General features: G+C 38.5%; 1 protein-coding gene across 2 annotated transcripts; it reads right to left on the reverse strand.

Moving 5' to 3' along the window:
- Positions 1–524: 524 nt before the first annotated feature.
- Positions 525–20,884, reverse strand: LOC127435302 (zinc finger protein AEBP2-like). Of its 2 annotated transcripts, none has more exons than XM_051688671.1 (8): positions 20,327–20,884; positions 11,811–12,021; positions 11,449–11,556; positions 10,973–11,159; positions 10,087–10,211; positions 9,710–9,777; positions 2,132–2,245; positions 525–1,407 (listed from the first exon to the last, which is right to left on the reverse strand). In XM_051688671.1, exons 1-8 carry the CDS (start codon positions 20,761–20,763, stop codon positions 1,395–1,397), a joined length of 1,263 nt encoding a protein of 420 aa, XP_051544631.1. In that variant the 5' UTR covers positions 20,764–20,884; the 3' UTR covers positions 525–1,394. The 2 variants fall into 2 exon arrangements, with proteins under 2 accessions (XP_051544631.1, XP_051544630.1); XM_051688670.1 differs by having other exon boundaries at positions 10,949–11,159.

Below are 20,884 nucleotides of genomic sequence, written 5' to 3' on the forward strand. Positions count from 1 at the left end.
ATGTAAGTGCCATTTAAAGAAATGTCGAAATTATTTTTTATGTTAATCAACATTATGCCACAAATGCTGTTGACTGAGTTTAATTTATATTGAACCCGGGAATGTTCCTTTACAGGACTTTCCGGCTAATACAGGACAGTTGGCAACCCTATTCGCAGTGCTTCATATAAATGGGCAATCACTGCTGCTGAGCTATTTTGATGCACTTTCTGTTTCAATGGAAACAGTGACTTTGATTAGTGTACCTCTCTTCAGGTTTATGGGTTTTTGGCAACTAAGCAATTACAATATTAATTGCTAATCATAAAATGAAATTGACTGTAGCTTTTACAAAAGCTCGTAGCTCATGTTATTTCTGCCTTGAAAGGTTTAAGTTATCACTAAAAATCCATTTTAACGATAGAGAAGGGATTTTTACTTCAGGAATCCTACTTTTGCGCTCTATTTAGCTGGAACCAGCGTTAGCAGCAAACCTGCTAGCAACAGGCTAAATCTACAGTTTGAATCAAACAAACACAACAACATTATTCAGAATTTGTATCTTTACTACAAAGACAGAAGTATGATCTATGGGGAACAGTTTTATTACATGTTCTAAGAAGCACCATCAGTACTGATCTAATATTTTTCCTATGTGCATTAGCCTAAATGCTAGTGTTAGCTTTAGCACCATCACAATGAGATGTCTATTTATTCCTTGGCTTGTGTATAGCTTAAACAGAGATCACGCACAAACGGCGCACACGGTGGGACGATAATGTTGGATCCTCATCATCAGGGGGCGGAGCAGCTGTTATAAGAGTGTGTGTGTGTGTACGGAGGAAAAAAAAATATCTAAATTTTTTCTGTCATACTAAATAAAAAAGAAACCAAGAAACGTCTATAGAAGCATTTACATCATCCAAACCTATTCAGCTATCACATTCTGTACAATTACGTTTTTTTTTTTTTTTTTTTTTTTGTCAGCTTGTGGAATATTACATCTATCTACAGCACAGTAAAATTTTGCAGTACAAAAATATATTACAAATCTCCTGGAATATTTACATGGGCACTTTCATCAGGACTTCTAAGAGCATGTCAGCAGCGTTGAAGACGCAGGGAGGGAAATTAGATTTCAACCGTTGTAGACAAGTCTTCCTAGACAGTTAAAGTCCAGCACCACCAGAGTTCACAATGTTGTGCCTTATTTTTTCTTCTTCAAGGGATAAAAACACATTAAAAATTCACTGCTTGCTTTGGCAGACTTTGAGCATTAAAAAGAAGAAAAAAAAAAGAGGAGAAAAAAGCGAAGGGAAAAGAAGTCTTTCTCCCGTCTCAAAAGATCTGCGCGTCCACTTCGGTTTGGGTACGTCAGCAGGTGCTGACAGAAGCCGCCCTCCCCACCCCGTCTTCTAGAAAAACATCCTGAAAACAAGCAGAGCCCGCTTTAGTACGGCACACACACATACTCCAGAAACATCATTTCCAATTGCATTTTTGTACCAAAATGATCCATAAACATGGAGGACATGCTCTTCAGAGCACGCTAAACCCATGAAAATGACGTGCATCTGTCTGCACTCCTGTTTTTTTTTGTTTTTTTTTTAATGTGCCGCATTGTGGGTTGCGTGGGGGAGCTCCATGCTGTCATTAGCATGCATGAATACATGCGCTTACGCCCACGAAAGTGTTCGTCTTGACCACATGCTCAGAATGCATCACATTCCAAACCAATGGAAGGTCATATCACAAGCCTGGGTGAACAAACTCCTACCAGAGTGCAATAAACAAAAAAATGATGTATAATGATCGATTAATAGAGGCTATAATGTGGGACGCCATCTGTGGGAGAAGGTCAAAGGTGAGTTTAGAGTATCTTTGACACATGTGGATGATATTGTCAGCTTCTGATTAATTAACGTCCTCTGTTGGATCAAAGGTTATTGATTTCCCACCCACAACCTCTCCAAGTTCTCCCAGCATGTCATATGTTTAGGTTTGGAAAGCTCAGTGCTTGTTGCAACGACACTGGTGCCATCTGCTGGAGAACATCAGGCGAGTTCAAATGCAGTAGTGTAGTGGACTGCTTCTTTGTTCTTAATGTTTTGGTTAGATTTGAGTGAGTTATTAATGTGGATCAGGGCATCACCTGTAGATGTTGGGGTCCAACAGTACCGCTGTGTCCTGAGGAAGCTGGGAAAGATGGACCACTTTGGTCTTCATCTGAGGACGGTCGCTCTCGCTGACCCAAGCATCTGGAAGTCTGAGGAGATCATAAAAAATTAAAAAGAAAGTGTTTAATATGGGTATATATTTTTTTTTTTTTCTGAATACTAATTGATCTTACAAATAGTAGGTTGTATGTATACAGTGCACAGTAAGCACATTTTCTGTGTGCATGGAATTACCAGATTATCTTCTACATTTGCAGAAGTATATTAAAAAATGGGCAGTATACAACCAAAGCACACTGTGTATGCAAAGTCCTTGACTTGACCTTCTGTTTCCAGTGTGAAGAAAATACCACCATATTGACATATCCTTATCTCATAATTAACTCCAAAAAAGATTAAAAAAAAAAAAGTTACACAACACTGGATTACATATGCCGTGTTTATTTACTAAAATAACTGGATGCCACTCAGTCTGTTATTTACTGCTTATTTTACTACATATGTTTAAATAACAGTAGGCAGCATACTAGGGCTGGGTATTGATAAAGATTTCCAGATTAATTCGGATTCACAGGCTCTCGATAAGATTCTGATTTATTTGGGTATACTTTAATAATAACATCCATTTTGCTTACATATGAAATATGCAATTCTCTCTCAGCTATTGCTGTTAACTATACAGGGGACATTCTAACTTGGTACATTACGAAATTATTAATTTTACAAATGTTATTTGATCATAAAATGTTCATCATTTTGGTCACATTTTAGCTTTTTTAAAATTTACAAATGCCATGTATTCTATCAATAAATATAATGTCCTTAAATTGCATATTATATGTTTATTGCTGACATGCATAATTTGTACTACTTACAAGAATTTACATTAAATTGTAGAACATGTGCTAAAACAGTACTGTCTCTTTAAGAATAGCGGCAGTTCAGAAGCCAGTGTCTCACAGATGTGTTTTTGTTGAGCGCATATTAATGAGTCTCGTAAGGCTTCTGTGCAATGTGTGATTAGTATTAAATAAAAAACAAACATCACATTTTTTCTTGATTAACAACTGACTGTAAAGAACAGAAAAGTTATTAAAAGAGACACTATTCAATGACAAATGGGAGGATCTTGTCTTTGGACACACATTACACGGAACGTGTCAAACCAAACTTTTACTCTTATCACACAGTGACAATGTTTACATGCAAACCAGAAAGCGGCTTACTGCGAGAAAGCAGCGTTTCTGTTTCCATGCACTCTATAAGCGGTGTAATCTTTACTGCTGTATACATGCAGCTCGGTCAGTAAGCAGCTTTCTCCACAGCAACGCAATTTCCCCGCATCTGGTATCCGTGGAAGACTTCACTATTTTATACTCCGTTGCTTCGCTTTATTCCAGATATTCCAGAGTATTTGCTGTGTTAGTTTCCTTAACTTTCCATCGCAATATGCAGCAAATTGTGCTTTAATAGTGGGGTTACCCTCTTACATAATGCATGTACGCGAACGTGAGGGACCGTCAATATTTTACACTGGTGTGTGTAAATGGGTATAGTTAATATGGGGCTTTTCCACTGCCCGGAACAGCTCAACTCGACTCTGCTCGCTTTTTGGGGGTTTTCCCACTGTGGATAGTACCCGGTACCTGGTGGAGTGGTGGTGGCGTAATGGACTAAAGCACTGAACTGGAAAGCAAAAGGTTGTTGGTTCAATCCCCACAGCCACAACCATTGTGTCCTTGAGCAAGGCACTTAACTCCAGGTTGCTCCAGGGGGATTGTCCCTGTAATAAGGGCACTGTAAGCCGCTTTGGATAAAAGCGTCTGCCAAATGCATAAATGTAAATGTACCCGATACTTTTTTAGTACCACCTCGGTCGAGGTTCCAAGCGAGCTGAGCCGATACTAAATGTGACGTCAAAACCTTGCAGATCACTGACTGGTCAGAGAGAATCGTCACTACAAGCGTCACTGGATTTGTGACACGGGACATCAACCCGCTAGTTTTAAAGTTAGCAACAGCGACAGCAATATCATTTGTTCACGCGACTTTCGAATCGTAAAAAGAAATGGCTGTGCGCAAAACCACGCCGTGGTCAATAAACGAGGTGCAGACGCTCCTCTCGTTAGCGAAACGAAAAAGTCTTTCAGGAAGTGTCTCAGCTGTTGGCCGCACATGGCTACCACCAGACCTACCAACAGTGAAGGGAAAAGTTAAAAAAAACTTAAGTGACTACAGAACCATCAAGGACCACAACAGCCGGAGTGGTTCAAACAGAAGAAAGTGGAAGTGGTTGGACCAAATGGACGCCATCTATGGCAATAGGACGGAGAGTGCCCTGGACTCGGTGTTGTTGGACTCCACGATGGAGGATGGTACGTTTTGTTACGTTAACTCTATATTCTGCTTGAAAGCTTCACTTTATTTAGTTGACCAGCTACTGGAAAGCTTACTTCTAAAACAACCAGGCCAATTTAACTGTTGCATTTGTGTAACATCACCATGCAACAACTGCTTTATGCAGCACAATGAGCTAATAGCTAACAGCTAGCGGTCGTGTTATTGTTTATGGTCAGTAATGTTTGTGTCGCGTTTAAGATAATGTCACGGCAGTAGAGGTGGCGCAACTATGACTATCAGCCTATCCCACCCACGTTGAGGCAGCACTAAACTGCAGTGGAAAAGCAAGCTCAGAAAAGTAAAGCGAGCAGAGTTGAGTCAAACCGTAACGTGCAGTGGAAAAGTGCTTATAGTGTACGTGCTTTTCCCACCGTAGTTCCAGAAATTTTACATTCTTGACATGATGTTGGGCTCTATCCTATGATATTTGTTCTCCGGTCTGTTCCACGCACATGCGCACTCCTCAAAAACTTGTTAGAACGCGCTGATGTGTTTACATGACATTAAGCCGCGTTCTCCAGGAGAAACCTAGGTGTGTAAAACCGCTTTCTCTTAATCATTTAAACGGCGTAAGAAATCAACATTCTCGTTTACATGTTTCAAAACGCCACTTTATGCAAAACCCCTGCTATAAACAGTATTCTTAAGTGCATGTAAACAGTCAGTGAAAGGATCTCTGTGATGAACTTATAATACTCTATAATACACCATTATGGTGAGTGAAATCTGAACATTTACCAGCCAGTGGCTTATCACAGACATTTTAGTCACATAGTGCGAAATTTGGTCACATATGAGAGTGATACGCATAGAGTTAAGATAGCTCTTGAAATTCAAAGAGTCTTTATATCAGGGTTGTTCAAATAAAGATCACGATTAATCAGAAAATCTATATTTTTACACAGTCCTACAGCATACAATATATTCTGAGCATTAAGCAACACACACAGCCTGAACCTCATCCACTCCCATCTCCTCCAACACACATTCCACAACGAGATGATTAAAAATGTGCTGGTTTTCCATTTTTTTCCCTGACGTTATTCCATGGAGGAGTCTTGTTTGGCTCCAGCTTGTTGTTGTGACTCAGAAATCCATTTTAAAACGCATTCTCCTGGGAACGCAGCTTCTTCAGTGTTATCGCTAAGCTGACAGATATTCCTCTGGCTTACATTGATGTCTGACGCGGAATAGCAGATCCCGACCGGAGCGCCACACGCACACAGTCCCGTGCGAAGGTTTGCGTGACTGTGCAGGTATGCAAGTGTATCAATTATCACTACACAGACCATTTTATCTGGCTACAGATATTAGCAGCAGGGCTCATTTACTACATTTGACTATTTAAGCCATTTTGAATGTTAAAGGCTGATTTAACATCAGTTTAAATTGCACATCAAGATGTAAAAGGTCACATTTAAAACAAACACCGTGCTAAACAGTGGCACTTTCACAGTTCACTGCATTTAACTCCAAGGAGTGCATGTAAAATGGTAAAATTACGGTTTAAATTGTGAGAAAGTGCAATCTGAGAATCGTTAATTGTGACACGTTCAAAGGTTGTCTTGGGAAACGAGTGCCATCACTCCATGTGAAACCAAGTGAGAAAGAAAATGGGTGGAGAAACAGAACAGCATACTACATACTATTTTTGAAAGCCAGTAGTTTTCTGTGTATTGAATACCTGGATGACCTACTACATATAATAATGCAAAATGTCCATTATACTATGCAGTACTTTAAACTACAGCACACTAAGAGGAGTTCTGTGTATTAAAATGCAATATGCCCGATTTGACCTTCTATTTACAGTATAAAAAACTAAAAGCAATATCAACTGGGATTTTTTTTTTCCTCCCTAATTTGGAATGCCCAATTCCCAATGTACTTTTAAGTCCTTGTTGTCGCGTAGTGATTCGCCTCAATCCGGGTGGTGGAGGACGAATCCCAGTTGCCTCCGCATCTGAGACCGCCAACCCGCGCATCCCGCACCCGGCCAATTTGGTTGCTTAGGAAGCCTGGCTGGAGTCACTCAGCACACCCTGGGATTCCACTGTGGTGACAGATGACGTGAGTCGCAACAGATGTTCTTAGTTGACCATTTATGATCATCAGATTATCATTCTTATTCAATACGAATTTAACCATGTATTATACTGCACTTCTTGTGATCGTTACCGGCCAAATGGCGAGTTGATTCCTCAAACTCCGGTTAGTTTCTTTCTCGATATAACACGTCTACAGATGCAGAATATTTGAATGAATGAACAAAGGCAGAGTTATATGGCTTTATAACAGATTTGTGAGTGCACATGACCGGTTTTGAGTGTACACACACTCTCTGAAAGAGAACAGGGAGATTTCAAAGAGCAGCATATAGCAAATCTGCGTGCAAGAGGAGATTCAAGCTCACGCAACCGGTACAGATGCTCTCTCGCATGATATGCATGCGTTCATGACATTTAACAGAATTATAACGCCATACAGCTACTGTCTATTCAGCTGGACTATGGTCTATTAAGCCAATTATTTTCACAATACATTTTTATTGTATTTATTTATTTATCTTTTGATTTTACTTGGTGAATTTTTCATAATCCTCTGCACCGAACACCGTGGGCCAAGTGTGATTATTAATCCCCGTAAAGCTGTAATTTAATTAAATATATACATAGTCTGCATGTGCTGCGCACTTCAGAGTGATCTGCTCTCTGTCATCTCACACACACAAGAGCATGCGTAATGATCATGATGAGCTGTTTTCAGTCTGTGAGCGGCCGGCTTCACACATTCATTTTGAAGTGCGCATCACTTGCAGATTATATATTTATTCAATTAAATCACAGACTTTTGCAGTTTAATTTATCACACTAGGACATAAGTGCAATTTTTATTTGATTAATTGTGCATTCAAACATAAAATTTTCATTCAAATATGTCATATTCCATGACATTCTGCGTTTTAATAGCTATGCCATTTTTATGATTAGATTCCACGATTCCGTCTGTGTTTTCCGCATACTACTTGTGGGAACCGCAAATCACCATGCTATCAAGTCAACGAGTGGGAATTCCTTGTCAAAAAAATTTGTGGTCCGACTGTTATCGTTGTCTAAAGTTTTTTAACTTAAATGTTTTTGTGGTTAACACAACAGCAATGTTGGAACAAAAAAAAAAATATTTTGTACTATATCAATACTTAAACTATTTCGGTGAAGCAAAACAGAGATGATAGCAGATGTGCAGAGAATGTACGTAGGGATTCGTTCATGACAGTCAACCGTTGACGTTGTTTCACAACATGCAGCCGCCGGCAGTGACAAAGCGATACAAATTTGTGCATTTGACATCCTATTCCGAGACCCGATCGTTAGCATGTTTTTGTGCATGTAAGAAAAACCTAGTTAGCAACACAGTGAAACAGTTCTATTAAATGAAAATATTTTCCAGTACAAATCATTATTTTCCAGAACATTGATGTATTTTTCTAATTTTTCAAGACTTTTCTATGACTGGAAAACTGCATTGCAAAATTCCAGGTTTTCCAGGACATGTGGGAACTCTGAACATAAAAAAAAAAAAAAAAACCTTCAAGTGATTCCTTTTAACCAAAATTAAACCATGTTTTGCCCATGCCTTACTGCTGACCGGAAATACCCTTGAGTGCTCTTAAAAAATAAAAATAAATAAAGTGAAACATCGTGGATGGATGCAGTATGATTTTGGCGTACATTTGTTTTGTTCAATTTGTGAAAGGTTTTCATCATTATTCTTTTGAAACCCAGTCAACTTTAATATTATATTATTGTAATAAAATAATAATAACAATTAAGAAATTATTGCAGAAATATATTATTCTTGTATAATAACAACATTAATAATTATAATAATCATTATTTAATTTTTTTCAATAGTCATTTATTTCTTTAATAATTTAGTGGCATTGCTTTGCAGTCCAGTAAAACCCTCATGCATTTATTTTGGCAGAAACTGAAGTTTCTGTTGTTTGTTGTCGAGTTGACAACAGCCTTATAATTCAGTTAAATGCTCTCATCTCCCTTTCTATCCACAAAAACCCAGTGTCATAGGGTTACTTTAGATTTGTATAGTACATTATAGCGGCCAAACATATGTGAAATTATGCAAAAAAGTAAATCTGGAGTACTTTAAATATAATGCGCGCAGCATACTTTAGCATACCGAACCGAGCCAAAGTCATTCTAGCAAGTCAGTCCAATGTCGGCCATCTTTGGAACACTATTTTCAGTCATGCCAGTGCAGCTCCTATCTACTAGAATGGGGAAAGACCAAAATCTAAAAATCGGTTGTTTTTTTTTTTTTATGATCAAAGAACATATTTCAAATCAGCAATAAAATATGACAACACTGGTATCATAAATTGTGATTCTTTTCCTCATATTACACTAAAAATGCAAATTTTCCGGCTTGTATAGCTAATGTGCATGTGCGTTTTAGAGCTGATTGACAGGTGATGTCTGTATCTAAAAGGTGATTGGCTCTTTTAACTGTAAGGCGGGGCTTCCTTTCTACATCCGTTGACCGTTTTGCGCTCAGAGCTCCTTGGTTGAGCGTTCCAATTTCTCCTATTCATTTTAATAGAAGTGGCCCGTCTCTAACAGAACTCAGTGCATATCCGTCATTAGGTCACCAAATAGATAGAATTCATGTATATGGTGCACAGAACTGCTCTGAAGCCACATGTGTAAAACACCGACCCTGTTTACATGCATGCAAGAAAGCACTACATACTACAGACAAAAAAGCTGTGCACATACAGTAAGAAATGTGAAACTGAAAACTTAACTTCCAAATGAAAACAGATTAGTGTAAATGTGGCCTGAGTTCATCTGTATCTCTCTGCACACCGACAGCTAAAAACTCACATGCTAGAGGGAGGAATGCTAAATGTAAAATCCATACAATCAGCTGCAAATGAGTCTAGTGTGCGTTTCTCTGGAAGTTAACGTGACTCAGGTGGCCCCAGAAATGTGAGTCGGTGAGGTAAGTCAGGTCATGTGTGTGTGTTTTGAAGCATCAATGTCTAAGCTTGCCCTCAGGTAGCCTTTGACTCATAAATGGCTGACATTAAGCACAGGGCTCGGAGGTCAACGGAGCACCATTCATTTACTCACATGTCCTCTGGCATCCAGTGAAGCAGCACCTTCACCTTCCCAGAATCCTCCTTCCGCCTGGCGATCACCTGCCCAATCGCACACAACGAGAAATGAATGAGAAATTGAAAAGTTTCAAACACTCATCACATGACCTCACTAGATAACATTCAGTGTTTTATCAAATAATGAATCACCTGGGTATTCCAAGCATACTGACAATCTGCATTCTGTGTACATTACTCATCCTACAGTACATAAAGCAGATATAGTTTGGGTAGCACGAGTGCCACTTCAAGCCAAGCCATAGTAGTCACATTTGATGTACACATAGAACATTCATTGCAACATGTGTACGCTGCCCTCTGCTGTAAGGGAGGAACATTGCAGGCACTCACCGTACTGTGAAAGACCACGCTGTGACCTTTGCCCTGACTCTCAATATGGGTTGCTAGATTGAGGCAGATCGCACGATGGCGGATTGCATCCATTGTCTGAGCGTCGAAAAAATCATGAGGCCGTGCTGGGGAGGAAACAAACAGGAGTTTTACAAATGAGACTTTGAGGACGTTTTCACAGTTCGTTCATTTCATTTAGAAATAATACAATGTAGTAATAGTAATCCAGCTTCCTAAACCAAGTAAAATGGACTAAAATGAGATCTGTGTCGCCTTTTAAGGCCAGGGACAGTACACTTTTTGGTCCACTTCAAGGAGTCTAAGCAGGGCTGTACGCTTCCTTTATCAGGCTTTAGCACAATTTATTAACTTTATTTTTTTTATTTACAACTATAATTTACAAGGCCTACTACAACTAAATTTTTTTATACAATATTACACTTCTAATGATGTATTTTTATTTCTGTAAATATTTATTACAAGATAAATCATTGTACTGCAACATCATAATTTCATTTTATTAACATACTAATTGTAACGGCTTTGAAAAAGACCACTGAAAAATCCATATCTACTGACTATTGAATTTCCCTGAATTTCAAAAACATGCTGAATCCAGTGTTTCAGTGTTAAAGCGCCACTGTTTCAGCTCATCTTCTGGAAATCGATCGACTAGATGCTGACAGATTTTGTTGGAAATTACACTTATCGCACACGTGAATGGTTTTAAGATTTGTCATGGCATATTTCATAACTTTTAATCACAAATGGAAGCAGAACTGTTGCACTGTACAGCCCTGTTGAGTTTGATTCTTTTAAAGAGGATTCAGGTGTGATCTGACCACGGAGCAGTTTGAAGTACCATTCTGATTCCATTGATACGTACGCAACGACCTTCGTCGCTTGCACTTAAGTTTCCTCCGTTTGTTGATTCCCGCTTTGGATGGAGAGTCTTCCTTCATCTTGCTTTGGCTGGAGAGTTTGGAGGAATTCTGCGAGCTGAAGTGGGTCGGCACATGGCGCGCAAGCCCCCCCTGGGAGGCGAAGGTGGCGTTGCAACCGCCCACCACACACTATACAGAGTCAGACAGACTGGCATGTTATTAGAAGTATTTATTCATCATAGTAGTATTAGTTGGGGATTAGGCTGCCTTTGAGAATTTATGGGGAAATTGTGCTTAATTGTTATGGAAATTATATCACAATGCAAAAAAACTAACAAAAACTTAAGGATCCTAAAATAAGCTTCAGTTTCTTTACACAAAATATTATTATTATTATTATTATTTTAATTCTTCTATGAAATGTGACCTGGGCATGTTTTTGTGAGATTCCCTGTGTAAAATAAATAAATAGTCCAACCTTGAATGGTTTGTCTCCGCTGTGGGACAGCATGTGTCTCTGTAGCCAGCTCTGACTGGTGGACGGGGTGTTGTAAACCTTACAGCCTTTCCAAAGACACACAAACACCTGCAGGGAGAAGACACGCAAACACAGTACATCACAGTACTTTGTCTTCATTTTGAACTCTACATCTATATTGTTTTATCAATTACACCTGTATTTGTCAAATGCTTTGCTTGAAAAGTGTGCATGTGCTAGCTTTCTTTAAAATACTGTAAATGCCACTCACTTTAATATTTTGTTATCTAATGCACTGAGACATTTTAAGTGTCCTAATACTTTTGGGGCTAATGAATATATGTGAACAGACACACACTTACCCCTCCACGCTGGCCATCCACGTGCACTCCACGGATGTGTTCAGCCAGGTCTGGACTGGTGTTGAAGAGCATGTGGCACTGATCCCAGCTGCAGGGGTAAGATGAGCCCTTAGTAGAGGACGAAGATGCCCCGCCGTGCCCGTTCATCATGGCTGGAGTAGAACGGCCACTGGACGCAATGCTCTCCATATCAATCAGAGTACTGCTGATACTGAAACACACACACACACACACGATTATTTTAAACAGAAGTCTAGTCCAAACATGTTCTGGGTGATTTATATACTCTACTATATTCAGCACTGTGTATACCAGTGTAAGAAATTACCTTTTCCATTGAGGGGCGATATTTACCCCTGAATTGTGTGTGAATGTGTGTGTGTGTGTATATATATATATATATATATATATATATATATATATATATATATATATGTGTGTGTGTGTTACGTCTCTGGACATATTTAAGTGTTATGTTTTGTTTTTTTTTACTTTTTATTACATCTACATGGATGTATTTGTAAAGTCCTATTGCAACTGTGGAGTTCTACTTGCCTTGTGTGTGTGTGTGTTCCTATTTTGTTGCCTTTTTTTCTCTCTCATGCAAGCTGATCAACACCAGGTGTCTGCAATGATGACTGCTAATCAGTCCTCTGTTGGGATTGGTTGGTGGGGAGAGAAGCAACTAGGACTGCAACTAACGATTATTTTGATAATCGATTAATCTTCGATTAATTAAAATTAGATTGTTTTTTTGTTTTTTTTAAACAGAAATGATAAAGGGCGTAAGGATTTGGCTTGATTTACTGTACTGAATTCAAAAATTCTATACTCTCACAAAACTTTGAACAAAGCCTGAATCATGAAAAGTTCAGTTTTAATGTATTATTATTATTACTTTCAGGACACATGCAAAACAGTTCCTTTACTTGTAAAACTTCACAAAAAGTACAGTTCATTAAAAAGTACAATGATGTAGGACTAAAAATCACCCAGCAGAGGGCAATGGTGACACCAGAATAGAAATATTAATAATTCTGCCCAGCTGAAAAATACATAATTATGTTAGATACATATGCTTGTACACGGTCACTGATTACATACATTTTAAGTATTAATATTGTAGGTTTTAAAATAGTATTTTCACTAATTAAATGTATTTAAACTATTCTTTTCAAAACTATATGTATGTTTATCCAGTAAAATAATGTTTGCCATGATAGGCTGCACACTGATAGTCGACCAAACGTTAGTCGATGAGAAGAGTCTTGGTCAACCAAGTTTTGATTGGTCGGTTGGTCGCAGAAAAAAAAAAACACCGGTATTACCGCTGGTTGGACACTAGGTGGTACTATGGGGTAATTTTCGTTAAGCAGGGTTAGGGATAAGCCTACACAATAAAGCAAGACACCTTGATTTCAAACTTTGAACTTTATTTTTTATTTATTTTAACAAAAAATTCAAGTGAAACTGGAAAACAATTAAGTGTAATTAAAATGTGTGTTGTTCAACTTTTTGAAAGATGGCTTTACAACAGTTGTGAAGGGCAACATCTCTCTGGCAAAGAACCTACTTCATCTGTGCATTCTCTACCGGTCGAGTATTTCGTTGTCCGGGAAAATATATCATGTGTTGTTCCCTCCTTCACGATATATATATATATCGCAATATCCAATTACATCAGCAACACCCCGGCTGAGGGATCGGTGAATATTCTTGCTTTAGTGATTTTGCATTGAAAATTAAATTAATTCATATAAAAAACGAAAAACTTAAATCAAATACATTTCTAAATTCAAACTGCACTTCAAACGAAACGTAAAGTAACCACCTTTCCATTTACGGTCAGGCAAGTATCCGTCTAAACAAGCAGGCGGAAAATTACTTGCACAAATGAAGACATAAAAACAATTATAAATGTAAAAATAATAATAATGATGATGAAATAATCACTGAAATATCAATCATGGTTCGAGGTGAACGTGTTTTTGTATTATTTTATGATTTATTCACAGATGTAGAGGCTGCAGAGTTGCGCTCACAATGAACTGCTCTGTGGGAATAAAGTGAACTGAACTCAAAGCACCTCCTGAGCTAAGATATCTGAGGTCATTTACAGCACTCATAAACTATACTGTTCTTGCCAAAAAAAATTCAGAAGACAGAAACAAAGAAAGAGTTTGAACATTGTGAACTTTTACATGCGCGTGTTCCACGAGACCGCATGCCTCCGTACAATCAGCGTGTCATACATGCGCATAGACGGCTTTTCTGTCATCTGTTCTTAATAATATAATAAAGTGTGTTTCTTCAAGCGCATGTCTGTGTGCTGCGAGGCAAATGATTTGTAATATAATTTGATAATATCAATAGCCTAATAATAATAATAATAATAATGGGAAAACGAGCCAAATATCGTCTTGACATCGTTAAAGGCATCAGCTATTGGCGATCACTCTGACCATCGTCGATCCCCGAGATCATCGTCTGTCAGCACAACCCTAATGTGCATTTCTCCTTGCTGGTTTTTCCGACACATTCAGAATCATTACCGCTTTTGCCGGTGTTGCTGCGGCTCGCTTCGTGCGTGCTTGTAAAATGTATATTTTAAAGGCTCATTATTACGGTTTAGTATTTCTCTGTAATGTAGAACAGTGTTAGCAATGTTACTTATAACATTCTTTCTCAGCCCTGGAACTCAAACCATTTTCTGATGCCCCCCAAAATATATATATTTAAGTAATTAAATTAATATCATAAACATGCAACTAGTCGACTAATAGCTTAAATTAATGCCTACTAGTTGACTAGGAAAATCTTTGGTTGGGGGCAGCTCCAGAAATCAGACATTACATTTGACATTATCAGGACTATCAAATATCAGAACCCTTATAATTACTATAGGCCTACATCATATTCAGCATTATACACAGTTTAATATTGCACAGTTATCTGTAAACGCAGTGCAAATTATCTCGTGCGCTGATAATAGCATCGTTGCTCATTGTATTACGTGCACCAACAATCATTCATGCGATTATCTAATCAGCCAATCATGTGGCAGCAGTGCATATAATCATGCAGATACGGGTCAGGAGCTTCAATTAATGTTCACATCATCCATCAGAATGGGGAACAAATGAGCGTGGCATGATTGTTGGTGCCAGATGGGCTGGTTTGAGTATTTCTGTAACTGCTGATCTCCTGGCATTTTCACACACAACAGTCTCTAGAATTTACTCAGAATGGTGCCAAAAACAAAAAAACATCCAGTGAGCAGCAGTTCTGTGGACGGAAACACATAGTTGATGAGAGAGGTCAAGAGAGAATGACCAGACTGGTTCAAACTGACAAAATCTACGGTAACTCAGATAACCACTCTGTACAATTGTGGTAAAAAGAATATAATCTCAGAATGCTATTCTGAGATGAGGGTTGGCGCTGTTTTGGCAGCACGAGGGGGACCTACACAATATTAGGCAGGTGGTTTTAATGTTGTGGCTGATCGGTGTATATGGATAATCATCTGGAAAATCTTCCCATTATCCATGCGTGAAAAAGGCATTGATCCCAGGCTTAGTTACTAGGCCTAGAATAGAACAATAAAGATGATATTAGATGTTACAAACAAAAAATTTCATTTTTGCCCCCAAATTTTGAATTTCTGCGGCATGTTTGTCATTTTTGGTACCATTTTTGCCCCAAGCACCCCTTAATTTCTGACCTTGGTTTACACCTAAATAGAGCTGAAATGTTTTTATTAATCTTTGCTTTTTAATGAGGTACAAATATACTAATTTAAATATTCTGAAAGAATTTGTGGTAGGTTTTCTATTTAGGCATTTGATTGGTTTGCATGCTAATGCTTTTACATTTACTGTGTTATAATTTTTTTTTCATAACATTTTTCATCTTAATTCTGATTATTTTTAATGAATTCTATTATTTGATATTAGATAGAGATATTTTTCATGGCATTATTATTGCAAATTTTCTACTGATACCATATTGTGTACCATCTGCACCATATATTCAAGACAATTTTATTGGGGGCAGTGAAGTATATTTCAATTTTAATTCTCCACTAAAATGATAGTTTTTAGTTCAGGACTAATCTGTGACCATTAACCTGTCCCTAAAAAACTGCCCATGCTGAACAGATTGAGTTTAAAAATGACTGTACAAAGAAAACAAGTTAAAAAGATTGATTGAGGTGATGCCACTAATATTGAAACTTTACCATTTTGCTACAACCTTTGCGCATCTTACAAACAATTTCAAAACTTGTGATGCAACACCCACATTTACAATCATTAGTGCCTCTGAATGGTAAATGTGGCCAAACAGTGGCACACAAACGCTGTAACAGTGAGCTTATGTGAGGACAGAGGTACAACTAATGTAATAAAACACAGTGAACTAAACATGAATAGCTCCAAGGGGAGACGAGGGGGCCTCAAACACACACACACACACACACACACACACACACACACACACACAGACATATGGTGGCTCCTTTCAGACTTGACCGGCCACAACTGATGCTAAATCCCAAAATGTGCCAGAGCACAGGATGCTGGGTAATCAGACACAAACAGCTACAGCCAGACCAACAGATAAAGTGTTTGAAGTGTTCACAGGTGGAACACCAGCATAAGTAGGTCAAAGCTATTGTAATGCAAAAAGGAAATTCTGAACAATATCAAACTATATTTTTACTACATTTTAATTTCCATTGCATAGCAAACAACTCCTTTTGTGTTCCACGGAAGAAAGTAAGCCATACGGGTTTAGATTAATATGAGAGGCAAGTTCAATGCAACTTTACACACCAGTAAATAACAATTTAACCAATCATCCACACGACTTGGAAAAACTGTAAATCACTACTTGTGATTCTGAAGGCAATAAACACTTAGAAATGACATTTCTTCAGCCTGAGTTTAAGGCATGACTGTCTTATGTCTGCCAGTTGTTGTCTGGTCCTGTTCACACTGTGCCAGATGTCCCATACAAAAGTTACATTCAACCCCTCCAGCTGCCTGAACAGCAGGGCTCAGGGCCTCCACTCCCATTTAAGAGCTTTTCTCCCACCCAAAGCTCCACAAAGCAGCAAGTCTGGCATAGAAAAGGAATTCTGATCCACTGTGAAGTACTCGCGCACACACGCACACACACTCTTTCTCTGGCATGGAAGAACCCTTGCTTCCACCCCTGGGCTGACCTGATACATTGTGTTCATTGTAAATTTGTTCCACTGTGCCTGAAAATACTCCATAGAGCTTTTTACTTTGCTGCAAATCAGGCAGTCTACAGTACACATAAACACACAATGCAAAACGAGGAATCCATTTTCTATATCTCGTGCCTTTGTGGGAAAAAAAGGGCCATGTCCACTGTGTGATAAAGGAAAGCAAATGCTTTGATATAAGAGAAAACCTAAATTATGACAGTGTCATAAAATAATCACACACCCAGTTACCATGGTCTCATGGGTTTGATTGCACTGGATGACGTAAAAACGATTCCAAGCAGGGCATTAAATTTGATAAAGAAAGTAGGCGAATAAAAGGGCAAACTTAAAATTCTCTGAGTCAACAAGGACCAATGAATGCTGTGGTCTTGGTGTAGTGTGGACAGTGAATTTTATATATAAATAAACAACGCAATAATAAAATAAAAACACAAATTTGTCTGCTACATTACAGGAATGAAAATTTGAATTGAAAATAAAACACTGAATTCTGTTGCATATTGAAAACAAAGCAATTGCTTGTGGATATACTGCAGTCTGTGCGAATGAAGAAATGTTACAATGTTTCAAAGCGTTTCTGCTTGTTTCCGTCAAAACTGTAACATTGTTTTTCTTCTTTGTGTGATCTCTGAAGAATCTCCACTAAAATAAAAGCTCCTTTTTGTTTTGAACACTGATACACTGTTTGAAAATCTTAAGTCTGTTTTTACTACTATGTGTTCCTGGTTGCTACATTCAACACTGTAACATTGTTGAAGTCTGTTGTAACACTGTTTTTCTATTGTATGTGATGCCTGGAGTAACAACTCACAGGTCACTTTTATCTGTGTGCTGTTTGCAGCATTGTTACATTGAAATACATAACGCTGTTGTTACTATGTGTTTCTGATTGTTACATTCAACACTGTAACATTGTTGAAGTCTGTTGTAACACTGTTTTTCTATTGTATGTGATGCCTGGAGTAACAACTCACAGGTCACTTTTATCTGTGTGCTGTTTGCAGCATTGTTACATTGAAAGACATAACACTGTTGTTACTATGTGTTTCTGATTGTTACATTCAACACTGTAACATTGTTGAAGTCTGTTGTAACACTGTTTTTCTATTGTATGTGATGCCTGGAGTAACTAACCTCACAGGTCACTTTTATCTGTCTGTTGTTTACAACATTGTTACAGGAAAAGACATAATGCTGTTGTTTCAGTGGGTTCCTGGTTGTCACATTCAACACTAACACTTTGTCTACTGCATGTGCTCCCTGGAATAACTCATCTCACACTGCTGTTTATAACAATGTTACATTCTTTAAAAACATGAGCTTGTAGTTATGGTGTGTCACTGATTGTGACATTGTTTCTCAAATCTATTAAAATGAGTGATCAAATTATCAAATCGAATGTCTGTCAGTTGTTTTCTGGTCTGGTTCATACTGTTTGTGAACATGGTAACATTGTTTTTCCATTGTTGTTCCTGGAGTAACTCCCCTTGAATCACAGCTCACAGTTATCTATCTGCTTGTAACATTGTTAGATTGGTTAAAAGACACTAAGTGGTTACAATGTGTTCCTGGTTAAAACATTCAACACTGTAACTTTATTTCTACCGTTTGTGGTCCCTAGAGTAACTGCTGCTTGTAACGTTGCTACATTCTTCAAGAACATAAGCCTGTAGTTAATCAAATGTCTGTCAGTTGTCTGTCAACCCTGTAACATTGTGTTTCTATTTAGGATTCTGGAGTAACTCACTTTAAAATGCTATAGCTCACTGCTCTTTGTTTGTACATTGTTGTTACAATGTGTTCCTAATTAGCACATTCAACAATGTAACACTACTTCTGCTGCGTGTGGTCCCTGTGGTATCTCAGCTCACTGCTGTTTGTAACACTGCTACATTCTTTAAGAACATAAGCCTGTAGTTAGTGTCTCTGATTGTTACACTGTTCTCAAATCTACTGAGTTGTCAATTATGGAATCGAATGTCTGTCAGTTGACTGTCAACATTGTTACATTGTTTAAAAGGCATAATGATGTTGTTAGATGTTGTTCTTGGTTAGCACATTTAACACAGTACCACTATGTCTGATGCGTGTGTTCCATGGAGTAACTCGGCTTACTGCTGTTTGTAACATTGTTACATTCTTCAAGAACATAAACTTGTGGTAACAGTGAATTTGTGATTGTAACATTGTTTTTTGGATATACTGAATTGAGATCATCAATTATCAAAATGAGTGTCTATCAATTGTTTAACAAAACATTTTTTGTCCACACTGTAACACTGTTTTTCTACTGTGGTTCTGGGAGTAACTCAACTCACAGCTCATTGTTGTTTGACTATTGTTTGTACATTGTCACATTGAAAGACATAAAACTGTTGTTACATTTTGTTCATAGTTAGCACATTCAACAATGTAACACTGTTTCTGCCGAATGTGTTCCCTGGAATAACTCTGCTGTTTGCATTCTTAAATTCTTCAAGAACACACGCCTATAGTTACAGTGTCTCTGATTGTTTTATTGTTCTCAAATCTATTGAATGAGTTGTCAGTTATCAAATTGAATGTCTGCCAGTTGTCTGTCAACATTGTAACATTGTTTACAAGGCATACTGCTGTTGTTACATTGTGTTCCTGGTTAGCACATTCAACACTGTTTCTACCGTGTGTGCTCCTGGAATAATTCAACTCACATTGTTACTTTCTTGAAGAAAGTAAGCTTTAAATTACAGTTTCTTTGCTTGTTGCATTGTTTCTCAAATCTATTTATCACGTTGTCAATGACTGAATTGTCTGTCAACATTATTACACTGTTTAAAAGGCATCATGCAGTTGTTGCAGTGTGTTCCTGGTTAGCACATTCAACACTGTAACACTATTTCTGCCGCGTGCTCCCTGAGTAACTCCGCTCACTACTGTTTGTAACATTGTTACGTTTTTCACGAACACAAGCCTGTAGCTTCAGTGTCTCTGACTGTTACATTGTTTCTCGAATCTATTTAATGAGTTGTAATTATCGAATTGTTGTCAACATTGTTACACTGTTTAAAAGGTGTTCCTGGTTAGCACATTTAACACTGTAACATTGTATTCCTAGTAACTGATTGCCGTTTGTAACATTGTTACGTTCTTTGAAGAACAAAACCCTGTAGTTACAGTGTTGTTACGTTGTTACATTGTTTCTCGAACCAATTATCGAATGGAATGTCTGTTACACTGTTAAATTGTTTGTCAACACTGTTACATTGTATCACACACGCACCTGTCCTCAGAGTCCATGCGGCTGAGCGGCTCTCCATCAGAGGATAAACTCATCTCTAAACTCGCACGTCTCTTCATTCCACCTTCAACACCGCTGCTGCTTTTCTCCGCCGGCGAGGACGCATTCTCCTCCTCCCTTTGTTCTCTCTTCAGCTGCTCCGCCATCCCGTCCACGCTACCGGGGCTCTTCTGTTGCTCTTTCTCCGTTTCCGCTTCGGTTTCTCTTTCATCGTCCCCTCCATCTTCCCTCGTGGCTTCCTCCGGGCTTTGTTCCCTCGATTCTTCTCCGTTGGACTTCTCGTCCGTCTCGCCGTTCACGTCCATCTTAACGACCGGTTCCTGATCGGCGGCGCGCAGGCCCGATTCGCTCCCGTCGCCGTTCTGCTCAGTCGGGTTCGGCGACTCTCGCTCGGAAGCATCAGAAGTCGTCGAAGCCATCAGGTTCGGCTCCCGTGTGCGCGGACTGACCGTGTTTAAGCGAAGGAAAACGGCTGTAAACGCGGAGAATTTCGCAGATCGTACTGATCGTGGAACTGCTGGAGGTTGATCGGGGACGCGC

This window comes from Myxocyprinus asiaticus, chromosome 45 (genome assembly GCF_019703515.2).
Source record: "Myxocyprinus asiaticus isolate MX2 ecotype Aquarium Trade chromosome 45, UBuf_Myxa_2, whole genome shotgun sequence".
NCBI classification, from domain to species: Eukaryota; Metazoa; Chordata; class Actinopteri; order Cypriniformes; family Catostomidae; genus Myxocyprinus; species Myxocyprinus asiaticus.

What these genes read in the sequence shown, in the direction of transcription:
- LOC127435302 (XM_051688670.1), bottom strand. Translation starts at nt 20,763, where the DNA reads ATGGCTTCGACGACTTCTGATGCTTCCGAGCGAGAGTCGCCGAACCCG. An exon ending in TGGATGGCCAGCGTGGAGGG is followed by an intron (nt 11,557 to 11,810) that starts GTAAGTGTGTGT and finishes TTCTCCCTGCAG; the next exon opens with GTGTTTGTGTGTCTTTGGAA. An exon ending in CACTGGATGCCAGAGGACAT is followed by an intron (nt 2,246 to 9,709) that starts GTGAGTAAATGA and finishes TGATCTCCTCAG; the next exon opens with ACTTCCAGATGCTTGGGTCA.